At 37.2% G+C, this 15,776-nt stretch overlaps 1 protein-coding gene across 1 annotated transcript; it reads right to left on the reverse strand.

Annotated features, from left to right (window-relative positions):
• Nucleotides 1-7,559: 7,559 nt before the first annotated feature.
• LOC139695763 (cilia- and flagella-associated protein 36) lies at nt 7,560-15,420 on the reverse strand. Its single transcript, XM_071594541.1, has 7 exons — nt 15,244-15,420; nt 14,908-14,972; nt 14,648-14,755; nt 14,376-14,572; nt 10,956-11,113; nt 10,695-10,762; nt 7,560-8,328 (listed from the first exon to the last, which is right to left on the reverse strand). Exons 1-7 carry the CDS (start codon nt 15,347-15,349, stop codon nt 8,056-8,058), a joined length of 975 nt encoding a protein of 324 aa, XP_071450642.1. The 5' UTR covers nt 15,350-15,420; the 3' UTR covers nt 7,560-8,055.
• Between the last annotated feature and the right edge of the window lie 356 nt (nt 15,421-15,776).

The raw sequence follows: 15,776 nt of genomic DNA on the forward strand, positions 1-15,776 counted from the left end.
GATAACATTTACTTTTAAACTTCCTGGCTTGTTTCTATTACAATTGAGGATAAAATATTAGATGAAAAATCTTACTTAATTTGGTGTGTTTTATGACCATTTCACAGTTTGTCAAGAATGCAATCTTCATATAATATTATTTTCTCAGTGCTACTCACCAATAACAGAATTCTTTACCGAGTGGCTCAATAAAGTACGAGGGTCATCCGGAAAGTAGTACCCGTTCGTGAAATAAAGACACAAAAGTAAATATTAACAAACATAAAAAATTTTATTTGAAAGACGATACTTTAAACTACTTCTCAACATAATCTCCAAGCAAATTAAGGCATTTGTCATAACGTGTGACAAGTTTCTGTATTCCTGCTGCATAGTCCTTCGCCGCCAGCTCATTGAGATACGCGAGGGACCCATCTTGCACAAATTTTTGCATAATGCAGATGGTGTTTAACAATTTCATGAACAATTGTTCGAGAAACATTGGGAAAATGCTCACAGATGTCATCAATTGTGACGCGCCGATCGTTCCTCACGAATTCGTCAACTGAGCTCACCAGTTGGTCTGTAATGACAGACGGTCTCCCCGAACGCTCATCGTCGTGTGTGTTCCCCCTCCCCATGTTGAAGTTGCGACACCACCGCCGAACAGACGACTCGTCCATTACATTGTCTCCATACACCTCCTTTAATTGGCGATGAATATCACATGGGCGAACGTTTCTTGCATTGAGGAATTTAATCACTGCCCTCACTTCACAACTGGCGGCGTTCTCAATTTTTTTAAACATTGTAAACAATCACAGAAACAACACAGGCAATGCTAGCGTCATGCAACTTGGCTCAGAGAAGGCAGACAAGCCACTGAAGCTATCTGACCTCGTCCAGCGGCTACTCGCGTCGTCAGCACTTCATGCGGCACGAACGGGTACTACTTTCCGGATGACCCTCGTATAAACAAAATTCACACCAGTGTTGAGCAAATAGGCTGCTCTTGTGTATATTGATAGGGAGGTTTGCTGAGATGTTATTGCATCACACCATTATATTTATATTTCCCAATATGCTAGTTTTTAAAAATTTAATAAGTGCTTGGAGAACTTTAAATTTAAGTGTCCAAAATAGGAATATTAATGGGAATCGTAAATACATCGTAATTGCTATAAAAGATACCTTGCTTCAATTAAATATTAATTTGAGTCATTTCAATGAGTATCCTTTCCTTCAGTCTAAGTGGACTGATTCGTAGCTTCTATGATAAAGGAATCTGGCCGGAAGACTGAGATTAGTATTTGTTCCTTTTTGACAAAAGGTAAAGACTACATCATGAGAGGATTACAGAACAATAAGTTTGATTTACCAAGCAGCTGTAGTGGTTCTTAGAATCATCAACAAAAGGATGGAGAGCAGGGCAAATGATTACTTAGAGGGTTAATCAGTTTGGGTTTACAAAGGGGAGAGGTACATGTGATGCCATTGCATTAATGAGATTATTAGTCGAGAGGAATATGGAATACAATCAGGTGGTATTTGCCTCTCGTAGATTTCAATAAAGTGTTTGATAGAGTGAATTGGGAAATACTAATGAGGAAATTGAAGAAAAAAGGAATAGATTGGAGGGACAGGAGGCTAACCCGCAACCTGTACATGTCTCAGACTGCTTAGGTGTGAGTTGGGAACAGGGAGTCCAGATGGGCAGTGTTAGGAAGAGGTGTAAGGCAGGATTGCCGATTATCAAAGATTATCTGTGTGTATAGGAAATGATTAAAGAGGCATGGGAAGAACTGGAGGTAAGAATGAAAGTGGGCGGGGAATTCGTAAAATCAGTTAGGTTTGCTTATGACCAAGCTTTAGTTTGTCAGTCGGCCAAGGGGTTGCAAGCATTGCTGAGTGAATTGGAAATTCAGTGCGACAGGTATGGGATGAGAATCAATATTAATAAAACAAAGGTTATGCGATTTTCTAGAAAGAAAAAGGCTAAGCTAAACATTAAAATAGGAGGGCAAAAACTAGAGTAGGTAGAACAGTTTACGTATCTCGGAAGTGTTTTGGACCAACACGGTCAAATTAGTAGGGACGTAAGGAGTAGAATTGCGCTAGGCATAGAGGCTTTCACAAGGAAGAGAGAGTTGATGAGAGGGACGTTGAGTAAGGATATTAAGAAAAGACTCGTAAAAACTTTGATATGGAGCGTAGCTATGTATGGTGCGGAAACGTGGTAATTGAAACAGGAGGATAGATGTAGACTGGAGGCTTTTGAAACATGGGTGTGGAGAAGAATGGAGAAGGTGAAATGGACAGAGAAGAAAACAAATGAGGAAGTACTTGGTATGGTGGGCGAAGATTTGGGTCTGTTGGGAGAAATCCTATGGAGGCAGGAAAAGTGGATGAAGGGGGTAATGACCGGCAGTGGTATGTTGAAGACTATGAATGAGGAGGTAATGTTTGGCGAAAGAGAAAAGGGCAGGAATAGGATAGGGATGTTGGACGGGATGAAGGGAGGAAGGAAGTACACAAAGATGAAGATAGCCTTGCTGTAGACTCGGCTGTTGGGTTTTTTTTGTTAAGAGAAACAAAATATTTATTTGGTTGTTGTCCCCATTCAAAACCTACCTTAACTGGTAGATTACCTTATTATAATAATCCTTCACTTATGGGCATTCTGCAAAGTTTTAAATGAGTCAACAAAATTTGTGTTGGATTGATAATTTGTCATTTATCCTTTTTATATCTGTTAATATTAGGGTATGTGCTAGTCCAGGGGTAGATAGTTGGTACTGACCAGAGGGCCGGAGTTTAATTCCTGGGCACCCTTGGCTTCACCCTAGCTGTGCAATTTTTTTGGGTACCTGAGTTACATGGGAATCCATAGGGGTCACAGGGAAAGGAACTGACCACCCTACCCTGATGTGTGAATTTCACATGCCATTGGGCTTAGTATTGGGTGAGCTCTACCCTTGTATATTAAACCGACCTTCTGGTTATTAACTTTTTATTTCTATCTACTTATATATACCTTGTCATTTAAGCAAAATCATTGCCGCTGTCTTTGATTTCATATAGGTACCTGCCCTGAATTACAAAAAAATAACTACCCAACTCGAAATATGAGTGTGGAGTGCACTTTTTGGGGTCCATAGGAAATGAAAATTAGGACTAGGCAAGGGAAAATAATTTCTTTGATGACAGAACAGTTGGTACAAGGGTGAAATACAAGTTAGTGGTTTACTGTAGGAAAATAATAAAAGCCATGTGTACAAGGCACAAGGTGCAAATTTAGTAATGTAAATTTCAGTAGCTTTTAAATAGAAAAAAAACAAGGCAAAATGCATTAGTTTGGTCAAGCTTCAGCATCAATAAATGAAAAATTCAATTCAGGCTGACAAAAATTCTCTGCAAACAAAGGAAAATAGAAACGTTTGTGCTTCATTGACGAATAACTGTTGATTTCTTTAAGATACATTAGACACTTGCAAAGTCACATCCATCAAGTCACTAATTCTTGTCATGAAATTTCACAAACATTAAAGAAAAATACAGGAGTGAAACTGCATAAAAGTTTTCAAAGTAATAATATTTCAGAGTTGTTTTGGATCTTCCCCATAGCAGTTAAAATGTCACACCATGAGGTTTGAAGTAAAGGATCATTCAACTGGGGCTCACAGTTAAATGTTTGTAGTCCTTAGTCAACCCTTGATCTGTTAAAAAATATTTGAATAACTTAGAGTTGGTATATGTATTGATATGTTGTCATACATATTGACCATCAAGTATTGACACTGATTATCATTGTTACTGTTATTGGCACTGATATGAAGTTATCTGTTTGTGGTGGCATTTTCATTAGCCTGAACATAGTAGTTTTTTATTTGTGGACACTAAAAGCTAATCCAATGCATAGTTCCTATTTTTGATATATTTGCAAATTTTTCTCTATTAAATGCATTCTAGTAAGACTTACATTTATAAATTATCATGTGTTTACTCCATACTTAAAGCATGCAGAATCTGCATGTATGCCCAATACTTAAATTACTGGTGCTGGTATGTGGACAATGTGTATCGACAGGGGCAGTGAGACAAATGAACAAGTTTTTATCTGTATTAAATTCCACTGACAAAAAAATCCAATTCACAAGTGAGTTCGAGAGAGAAGGAACACTTAATTTCCTGGATTTGTCTGTCAAAATAAGCAATTGAAAATTCTATTTGCCTATCTTTTGGAAACAGGCCCAGGAATAATACATGCTCGTTCCATATACCACATTACTAACAACGATTACTCCCCAAGGAAAAAGTCAAAGCTGTCTTTTACAACAGACACATGCTCAAAGACATTTTGGGAATCAACAAAGACAGATTAGACATCTTACAACAAAGTGGAGTTCACCAACTCTGCAGTGATGACTAATGCCATGTATATTGGGTAGAATGGGAGGATATTCAACATTAGAACCAAACAATAGCTCATTAACCAGACCCCTCTGGTTGATTAACTATTGTACCCTTCCTACTCTCCCGTTCTATGCTCTCCATTTGCCCAACCATATCATTCGACCACACAGTGCTCTCACACCCTTGTGAGGGTTCCGATAGTCCTCCATTTGTACCCTAACTTGTCTTCTTCAACACCACCTGCCCCTTCTTTCTGTGTATATATACCTGGCTTTTTGATTTATCCTCACTTGATGGCCACACACAGGTGAAACCATGGTCATTTAGAATATTGAAATGTAATGAAATAATTGACTTTGTAATTCCACACACTTTTTTTGTTTTTGACAAATTCCAAAAGTGTGTGGAATTACAAAGTCAATTATTTCATTACATTTCAATATGTTATGCAAATTCCACAAAGTTACGCCTGAGACAACAAATTTCAAAAGTCATTTAGAATAATTAATAATTGTGGCATTGCTGTTTCATTTTATCTTTACAGAAGCCCAAAGTTTGGTTTTGATGGGCAAGGATCAAGCTCACCCAAAACTAAGCCATCAGGTATGTGGAATCCACACGATCAGTAGAGGAGGGGCAGTTCCATTTACTTAAGCGGGTGCCTACAATTTTAATTTCCCATGAAGTTCCAGTAACCAGAATATCATCACATGTTTTTATAATTGGGTCTTTCTAGAGTGTCACGTGGGATACCGATAATTAGCTGAGCACTATCCACTTTCTGAATATCTATGTTTTGTGCATTTATTTCCCACAAAAACTTATCTGTGAGAGTTTATGAAACATGAAGCTATGCATAGCTCTAATTACACGATGAAGGACAGAAAACAGTTTTGCCTCATTCCCCAACAGTCTGCATTTCTCTCCCCACCAATTGGTGGTTGTCATGACCCAGCCAAGAGGAGAAATTTTACTCATGTGGGTGAAAATGTTGTCACCCATATCTTAGCTATCCACTTGGGAAGAGGAGGGACCTGTTGGTGATTCATTGTAAGGCTCAAAAGAATTGTTTACCAATATCAATGTTCATCATCTTAATGCTCATTCCATCAGATTGATCCTCCTTATATTTGCAAGGATTACTGTGGGATGCTGTTCTGAGTTAGACTTTCAAATGATTTGTCAGATATAAATGTTTCTATTTTAGGCCATTTGATACAGATTAGAAGGAAAGGAGTAATGCTGGTTGGGAAAATACAGAAGAAAACCAAACTAATTGATGACATTATTTAAAATCATCAATGAATAAAGTTCCTAAATGAGTCAGATATCAATTAGTATGCAAACCCTGATAATACTCAACTACAGCAATGTCAAAAGGTGATAAAAACAGGCAATTTGCATAAAATCCAATGTGTATGGTCTTCACATGGATGGTAGCTATCCATTTCTCCCAGTTCTTTGATTCCCTCATCATCTTATTGTATTTTCTTTCCATCTTCAGGCTAGCCATCATCTGGCTGCTTCATTCCCTCCATTTTCTTCCTTCCATAGGATCAAGCAGTAAGAGTTTCTGCCTTAGCTCTACTCTTATGCGTGTATGGAACCTCTTCCTGTTCCTTTAAAATTTCAATATGCTTCCTTCTTTATCAAACCTTCCAATATCTCGTATTGCCCAGCTCTTTTCCCATGTCTCTCTTGCATGCCCACATTTCAAACATTCATTAATTCTCTTCTCCCTATTTTAATGTCCATGTATTCACTCCATGCAGTGCGATATTTCAAACCAAATTGTTACCATCCTTTTCCTTGACACTCTATAATGAGAACCTCAACAAAATAAGATATTAGAGAGTGCAATTTACATCATGAAGAAAAAAGTAATGACAGCAGGAGTCTAAAGAATAGTGGAGGTGATCATAGAGAAAGACTGGACCCACTACAGTAATTTAAATACCTTAAGAAGGGCAATAAAATGGAAAGGAAGTTGTAAAGAGATATTAAGTAGAGCACACTAAAGGGAAATAGCTTTTGGTTTATGAAAATAACTACCAACAGCCAAAAGAACTAAATAGAACTGAGGTAAACATTTGCTGAATGCTTAACTTCGACCATTATAATACACTGATCATAAATGATCAAAGGGAATTTATAGAATATCTGGAAAGCAGAGAAATTTATGTGGCTAGGAAGAAGCGAAAATGAAGTTCTGAAAGGAATACATGGAAGAAGAAGTTTTATAAGAGACATAAGAAAAACCTGTGGTGGCCAGTACATTGATTTCTCCACACAGCTTTTCTTTTACAACCAAAGATACGGACTGTATATTATTATAGTACTTACCCGTAGATCGTATGTATTACAAGTTTTTCAATAGGTTGATAATGAAATTCTAGCCCTTGTGACTAATCAATTTCATTGACTTGAAAATTACCCAAGATATGCATTCTCGAAGCATTGTGTGTACCCTCCACTTTCCTGTTGATTCCCTAAAACTCCATCGATGTGAACATCATATCAATCTATGTAGGCGAAGATCACCTTGCTAAGTTTAAAAGTTACGTTAATTCCAAGAATCACAAGCATATCTTCAATGCCATTTTTGTAATACATAGTGCAAATTAGGCACTCTAACCATTCTGGCATAACTATTGGGATGATGGTATGATTTGTTATTAGATGCAAATTATAGAGTTCAAAATGGATTTGGCAGTCTAATGAGAGGAGTCATAGTTACTGGTTGTTGCAGGAGCTTATAGGGTGGCCTCATGAGGCAGAGGAGGAATTTGGAATTTATATCACTCCACAGATACTATAATGATATATTTTCATAATACTATAATGACATTAATCTTGCAAAAAGCTCTTTACCATAAACAAAGCCCCCAAGTGAATTGTCTCCAAGAAGATTGAGGTTATATGCGAGCAATTTTAAGATGACAACCCTGATATCCCTCTAGCTAGTTGAAAGGGTGAGTAGTGCTGAACTGTGCCATTCCCTATCCCGCAATCCTTTCTTTTGAGGTAGAACCTTGCAATATGTGGCCATCATCTCTCTATTTGCAATGGATCATTATTGATTTTCTGTGAAACTTCCCATGTAATCATTCAAATAACCACAGTAATAAGAATTGTTGCATAGGATTTATTGATCATCTGAGATTTCTATAAGTTACCAGAGGAATGAAGAAAGTTCTCATTTAATCATTCCATATTTCTTATGACATTTTTTTAGTTTTACTTAGCATATCAACAATCATTTTCTACATTAGACAGTTATGATTAACTTTTAATTTGAAAGCAAAACTGACATAAAGATAATTATGTAACGGATGTAACAACCAGACCACAAGTAAGAATGTGTTATTAAAGCAGTTCTGTAAAGTTGCATTTATGAGCAAAAGGTAATGAAAGTTTGAATAATGGAAAATACTTATTTTTTAAAAAGCATGACAGTATTTTTTGCATGAAATTTTCTGCCCTTAAAATGGATAAAATGAACATTTGAAAAATGTGCTTTGGATAACAATGCATTGTGCTCATGTTTCTACGCTCAAGTTATCACACTGTATGCCATGGGTCTGATCAGTAGAACATAAAAGCAGCATATAAGCCACCAATTTAACACAAGATTTTTTATCACCAGGGATCTCTTGAATGAGTTTACTCAGTTGAACTCTGAGGTTTTTTTATCACCTCTTCTTTCAATCTCTTTGCCAGGGCTTTGCGGATTTGCAGGGTTTTTGGGTTAATGTCACCATTGCCAACATTTACTGAATGAGAAGTTTCTGCTGCAGCGCCAGACTGTGGGATTTCCCCCACGGCACCAGCATTGGTATTACTCATTGTGAGCTCTTCTTCTCGTTTCTTCAATTGCACAAGTTTGTCCCTCTGTGATTTCAGGTACTCTTTCCGTTTCTGCAGTTTTTCTTCGGCCTGGGAAGGGGCAACAAAATATCATTATTGTAAAATAAGTGAGTGTAACATACTTTTTGATTAAAGTTTGAAGAAATGAGTCAGATTATTTTAGTTAACTATTCTGAGTTAACTATTCTAGCTACGATGTTTATCAGGATGGTTTTCTTGCAAAATTGTTAGTGTTGAACAAGAGTTTTATAACACATAAATTGTGAGATTTTTGGAAGAAAGAGACTGGGGAAAAAATAATACAATAAAACCGAATCAGTTTGATCCAACTTATTTGGAAATATCAAGTTAATTTTTTCTCAATGCGTAGCAAAATAAGTTAAACAATAAAATAGGAGAAAATAAACCAGAGGTGTAGCAATACATTTATTTGGGCATTATTTTAGAGGAAAGGGGGCATAGTAACTTTGTGTCATTTGGTGAAGAATAACATTAGGCATTTGCAAAAAGAGAAATGATGATGGGTACACTAACTAAAGTGTGACAAAAAGATCAGCAAAGACTTTAATATGGAACTTAAAGATTATGGATGTACGAATTGGTCTCTGAGGCAAGAGGATGGTAGTAGATTAGAGGGTTTTGAGATGTGGGTATCACAGTGAATAGGAGAAAAAAGTTGGACCGAGAGTAAGACAAATGCCAATGTTTTAAATAGGGCGGGCAAAAAGAGGATTTTGCATGGAGAAATCCAAAAAAAAAGGCAGAGGAAGGGGATAAAGGAAATATTGAAAGGTTGTGATAATTTGAAGACCATCATATAAGGGTAGGTGGGGCAGCGGATGGAATAGAGTAGGTTTTTTTGGACAGCATGAAGGCAGGCAGAAGTTACAATGAATTGAAGAAGGAAATAATGATAGGCAATGAAAGAGAAATTTATTTCAATTCAAAAAAGTAAACAGTCACTAGGGATTAAGCAAATCTACCTTCAAATGTCCCTTTTTCGGAATGGTCATCAGCTGCCTCGTTGCGTTCTCTTTTGTCTTGTCAATATCAAGAATTTTGTGCTGTAGTTGCAGGTGACTTGTCCCAAGCCACAAATGATGACCTAGGTTTTCTAAAAAAGTTCACAATTGGAGATGAGTCATGGGTCTATGGCTATGACCCTGAAACAAAAGCTCAGCATTCCCAACAGTCGGTAGACAAAATAAAGGAGATTGTGACGAGGCAGCTGATGACCATTCCGAAAAAGGACTTTGCCTATTCTTTTTAAAAGTGGTAGAGATGCTGGGATAAATGCGTGAGGTCCCAAGGGGAGTATTTTGAAGGGTACTACGGCCTCATTGTTCTAGATAGGCTATTTTCCCAAAATATTGCATGAATAAAGTGGAATAGCAATCTTAGGAACTCTATTTCCTAAACTTAATATTAGTTCCAAGGGTATGCCATTAATCCCTGGTGTTTGGTTTTCCCTTAGGTCCTGTACTGCAGCATCAAACTCAAACCTTCAGATGTAGTATCCTCTCTCATCATCAATGACTGCATCCTCTTCTTCCAGTATTATAGCATGAATTTATTTTATATCACAGATTCTCTACATAGATTAATTTCTATAAAGGATTCTCCAAATACTCACTCCATATATTCACTTTATTCTTATCTATAATTTCAGCACTGAGTGAGTTCCTCTTGTGCCTTCCACTGGGTCAAGTTCTCCAGCTCTGCCAAAGTTTTGTAGACTGACTAGTTAACTGTCTTGAGGGCTTCTGAATTCCATTTTGCCAACAGCCATTTCATTTCCTTTATACCTAAGATCTCTAAATCTATTCTATACACATTTAATTTAATTCTTTAACATACAGCATTCCTTGAATGACCCCCTGGATTCCAGGCCCCAATTGTAATTGATTCAGACATATGTTGATACACTCTCTGGAGTGCTCCCCACATTGAGATCCAAATCAGGCTCTACATTACTTCCATAAACTTAAGTTGACAGGGTTCTATTTCACATGTAATTCGAATCAATTAAAAAGATAAAGAAGAATGGGTGAGCTGCAGCTTCTTGGGAGAGTATAGTTGCTCACTTCATTCTAAGCCAATGGTGTGAGAATTTCAAAAATTTATGCCAAGGTGGTCCTTTCCCTATCCTGTCAGTGGATATCCACCACACTCTGGCGATCGCTACTTGGTTTCAGATAGGAGATCCCAAAGACATGAGGACAAATGTGCTCCATCCACTAAGCTATCATACCAAAGGCTTTCATATTTCTGCTATAGCATTCAGTGAGCCATGCTTGCATTTTATTTCAATGGTAAACTTACTGCCGTCAGGCCAGAAGAAGGTCTTCTGGTTGCATTCATACTTCACTCATTTACACACTTCATTACATCAGATTAAAAAACTTAATTCTTTATTTACATTTGAAGGTACTCACCATAAGCAATGAGTCAGGCTGAGGTCCCATTTTTTCAGGTTCCACAGTTTTTGATTTGGAAGCAGCAGCTAGAATTAGCAATGGATATATATTGGTTGTTAGCCATCCAAACTCTAGCATGCATAATCCACTTGTGCAGTATTTTTCAAGTGCAATGTGCATATCAATTTCTTTTCAGAGTGCTTCAAAAACCAATTAAGGCTTTGCAGAATATAAGTGATGCCCATCAAAGTAAATAGGATGCCTCCAAGAATTTCTCACTTGGAACATATGTGGTCTTTCTGGTTTTCCCCCCTGCTGCTAAACTGGCTTCATTTTCTTCTTTATCCACTTTTTTAATTCCCATTGTGTTTTCATTACATGAACTCAGCCTCGGGGAGGGCATGTCATTTGTCTTGGTTTCATGCTCTAGAGATAGCCTGCAAAACCAAAGTAATGAAATCTCTGGTGAACTAATATGACAATCCATTTCACATCAAAATTAAATTTAAAAGATACACCTACTCAAACTAGTGAGTTTTCTTGCAAGGTTGACAACCCAGCAAGCACAATGGATTTCTAAATTTGAAAAAGAAAAACCATGAAGAACCACTGTCAATGTCAACTTTTTATTAGTAATATTTCTCAGAGGAGACAAAAGTATTTTTTTAAAGAATGAAGTGGCTAGCTCTTTGAACAGTTACATGAGCTAAACCAATTTCTTATCATAACTAGCAGAATAATAGAAATTATGTATTGTAGCAATGAAATCAGTAGTTGCCTCCATTTATTGCTCACCTAATAGTGACTTCAATTTGTTCTTTGAACAATTGTAGAAGGTTCTACATTTTCAAAACCTATATGTACATATCGTTATTTGTACTGACTTAATAGTTAACATGCTTTGCTTTAAATGCTGTCTGTTCAAGTTGATAATAATAGTATTTATTCAAAATTAAGTTTAGTAGCCATAATATATTAAGTATACAAGAGAACAAATGCACATATATACAGAAAATCTCATGAGGTCTGAAGACATCACATTATAAATCAAGATGTATTATGTCCTCAAAGTTCCCATCAAAATACTCTCCAACACAGTAGAATGTTCTAAATACCAGCCACAAGGAAATACATTCAATAATTTTAACTTTTCTGACCTTCCAAAGAAACTGCAGGAGATGCTGCAACAGTAACTTTTTATGCAGTCATCCGCTACTATGCATTTCAATGCAATAATTTCAGAGTGTAAACATCATTTGCCTTGACCCGGATCCCTCAATGTCCAGTCGAGTGGCGCATCACGCATGACTACAATTACCTGTGACATTGTATGTACGGTATTTCGTCACAACATCTTGTTCCTTTAAAAGCCCCAAAATTACAGAGTTTAAGAGGAGGCCTCGATAGCTTAACTGGCTAAAGCACTTGACCGGACATTAAGGGATTCAGGTTCGAATCCCCGTCAAGGCGAATGATTTTTACACTCTAAAATTGTTGCGTCTTCGGGCCTTGTCAGGTAACATGTTTAAAAGTGCTAGGCTTAAATTACCATTGAGACTGTGCATCTTAGCTAGTCTGCACAGACAGACATTTCATTTACCTTTGTTCCTAGTGACATGGGAATGGACGGTAGATGGCACACAATCAGAATTTCTCAAATGTGAAGCATGGTGTGTCACATGGCTCTGTAATCTGGCTCCTATTTTTTGGTGATGATGAATGACCTGGTGTTTAATGTAACTGCTGACTGTGTCCCCTTTGCTGATGTCAATACATTGTGGCATAAGGTTACTGATCTCAGGGATGCCGCAGATTTCTTTTGATACTCTGACATAAGCCACCAACTGGTTTTCAGCCCAAAATATACTTAGTAACATCTAAAACCCAATTTCCTATTTGCATCCTAAAATCTGTGATGTCCTTGCTCAGAAAACTACTTGGGTTTCATCTAGACCCCAAATTAACATGGAGTAGTCATATTTTGTCTTTACTAAAAAAAACTAAAACCATGGGTTAGTAAAATATCATATCAATGCATAGCTATCTTGCATTTTTCCACTCCCATTTCACATATGGCCTTAAGACTCTAGGAGCATACATGATATGTGAAGCTGATAGTTTTACTTCAAATAAGGTGGCCAACTATTCAACCTACTCAGGCTATCTTGAAAATTGTAACCCAATCTTTGTAGGTCTGAAAATTATTGTTAGTAGGTATTAAGATTAGTGAGTGCCTCAACAGCTGTAGTAATTTTGCACTACCTAAAGCCAATCAAAAACTCAGTACATATACCATTAGTACTTCAGGAGAAATTTGAAGTATCCATTTAAACATGATATATAAATCAATATATCCTAATATTATAATAGGCTGAATACATCAATTTCTTTTTAAAATATCATAAATACTACTGGTATTCTCGAGGTTATCTCCTGAAATATGGGATATGTCGCCCTTTGCATTTAGCACTTCGCCCATATCCCAGAACTTTTCAAACTCTACCAGGGGATGCCTCACACTGAAGAGAGTCAAAGTCATCACAATGGGGCTGTACCTTTTCTTCCAAAAAGAAATGGATGCCCAATTCTCACACAAGTGATTGTGCCTTCTTATATTCGATAACTTCTAACAGAAGCAAGCCATACTGATATCATGGACTTAATTCTCTCCACCATTCCAAGGCTATGCTTTACAACTTAGCCTTTAGATCGTAGATAGCAAAGTAAATTAAACCTCGGGTCCAACCAGTTTTCTTTAGTTACGGCATCAGCCTTATTTCATTTCCAGCTATTCCTATGCAACCAGGAATCCATAAGTGTCATTTGCACTCCTTCCCTTTTAAGTGAAAGGATAGGAATGAATTTCCTGGGCAAACTGTATGTAAGGAAAAGAAACTAGAGATGGTTAACGGTGCATTTAGGAAGCCTGCGCAAACAAAGAAAGCTAGCACTGTTGCGAATAATCGTCCTTAATTTCGTTTTTATGGCCAAAATGTCCACTGCAAACTCAGCACATAGTGGATTCTGCTTTACTTTCCACATTCCGCGATAGGGCAATACCATGGTGCAGGCTGAATCTGACTTAAACCAGAAATCTTTCATGGGGACAGTGTTGGAGATCATTCCCAGGAATAACTAGGGATTGGCCCTGAGGGAGCCAAAGGCCAATCACAAGCCTGCATTGTGAGTTACAGGTGTATGTCTGTGGTATGTCTAAGGTGTCTTAGATAAGACACAGTCGAGGGACAAACTAAGTGTAATCCAACTTGGAACACACAAGCACTAGTGTAAGTAAAATCAAAGGATTGCGCTCAGCACCCGCAAGTCATGAGTCTAAGGAAGCATAAGATGTTTACCTTCTGATAGTACTTATCATGCGAAGTGCGAATATGCTCCCTCCAGTCCAATAAGCAGTCAAATACCATTTCTAGTAAACAGATGAGTTGCACAAATGGAAGATTTCCTTTTAAGAATGCACAACGTTAACACGCCAGTATGCAAATCATTGGACCTTAACTTGGCTTTTGCTGTGATGAGCACAGAACCCGAATTAGAATATTGCTATGAAAGTAACATTAGATAAAATATGGGTATTTTTGGAGGGTGATTACATTTAGCATTATCAGTACGAATAATTCATTATTTTTAAAAATATCAATAAGACTACATTAACCATTCTATATATACGAAGGCACCTACTTGACAACTTGTTTCTCCAAAACACTTTCGCACTTATCTCTTTTAGGCGAAAAGTTAAGTACGTAAGATTGCGGTGTGACACCAAAACGATTATGAATCATCTCGAGAGCCTGGAGCTGTAGGTCCAAATTTTTCTCGGCCATCATCTGCTGAAATATATCCATATCATTCGCGGCCCATATCTGCTCAAACAAAGTCTGAAACATAGATATTATATTAGCCAATGTAAGCAATGACTAAAATGGCAATCAATATATAATGTAGGTATTTACTTGATGCAGCTTTGCCTCTATCTCCCCCGTTGGTTCACAACAAGCATTTTCAAATTCAGCTGGAGTAATACCCATTTCTTCCATATATGTTCCCAGCATATAATCCACCTTCATCCCAACATAATTTAACGAAAGTGTACAATTTTATTCCCAATAATTTGTTCTACGTGTGCAGGATGCAGTAGTGTATGATAGAAAGGTGTATTACACCTGAGTTACTGTCTATAAATGAATTTAATAGACTGTGAAAACATTCTTACCAAATTTTTGTATTCGTTGTGGATCTTACTGTGTTCCTCTGTAGTATTCTCCCCCGATTCGAAAACTAAAATGTTAACAATGTATCACATGCATCAATACTGTTTTTCAATCATTATTAATAACAAACATTCAATGGAAAAAAGGTCGAAAAAATTTGATTGCATCAGTCAATCTAAAGTTCTTGGCGTCAGAAAAAATGTTTAGATTCCAGCAAAACATTATTTATTTTTGCAAGACGTTAACTGCATATATTGAAACGCCATCAAAACGTTCCTTCTAAAATGCAGTCCGATACCTCTGCATGGCTTAGCATTTACACACTTTTTAACACTTACATATAGATTTCTGCTCGACAAAGGAATTGATTGGGCCGTTCCACAGAGGTCCCTTTAAAAATCCGACCAACGAGTCAAAGACCCACGATTTATCTTCTGAACTCATATTTCAAGAAAAACCGTGTACCCGCCGATTTCATGCGTAACGAGTACTGAATGTCATTCAAAACATTGCGTTGCCATGGCAACGAGGAAAGTGTTTCAGCTGAGATGAGATATGCGCGCATCATTCCTCTTTGTTTACTTGTGCCATCGAAGTTATTCAATAATCTGCCTTAGAAAAGTAATTCAGCCGCTACAGACCTGTTAGTATAGCATCCACCGCAAGTGTAGCATTAATATAAAGTGTTGAATGACTACCCAGACGTGGTAGACCATAATCCTAATTAATCATCATCATTACTTTTGTTTCCGGGCGCGATTTCGATCGTAAGTACTTATGTAGAAAAAAGGTTTACATTCCTTCTTGCGAGAATATATGCAACGAACATTGGTAAATTTAAGTGTAAGACAAGCAGAATTCTGAGTTCTAT

Source organism: Hetaerina americana, unplaced genomic scaffold (assembly GCF_022747635.1).
Source record: "Hetaerina americana unplaced genomic scaffold, ioHetAmer1.1.p SCAF_63, whole genome shotgun sequence".
NCBI classification, from domain to species: Eukaryota; Metazoa; Arthropoda; class Insecta; order Odonata; family Calopterygidae; genus Hetaerina; species Hetaerina americana.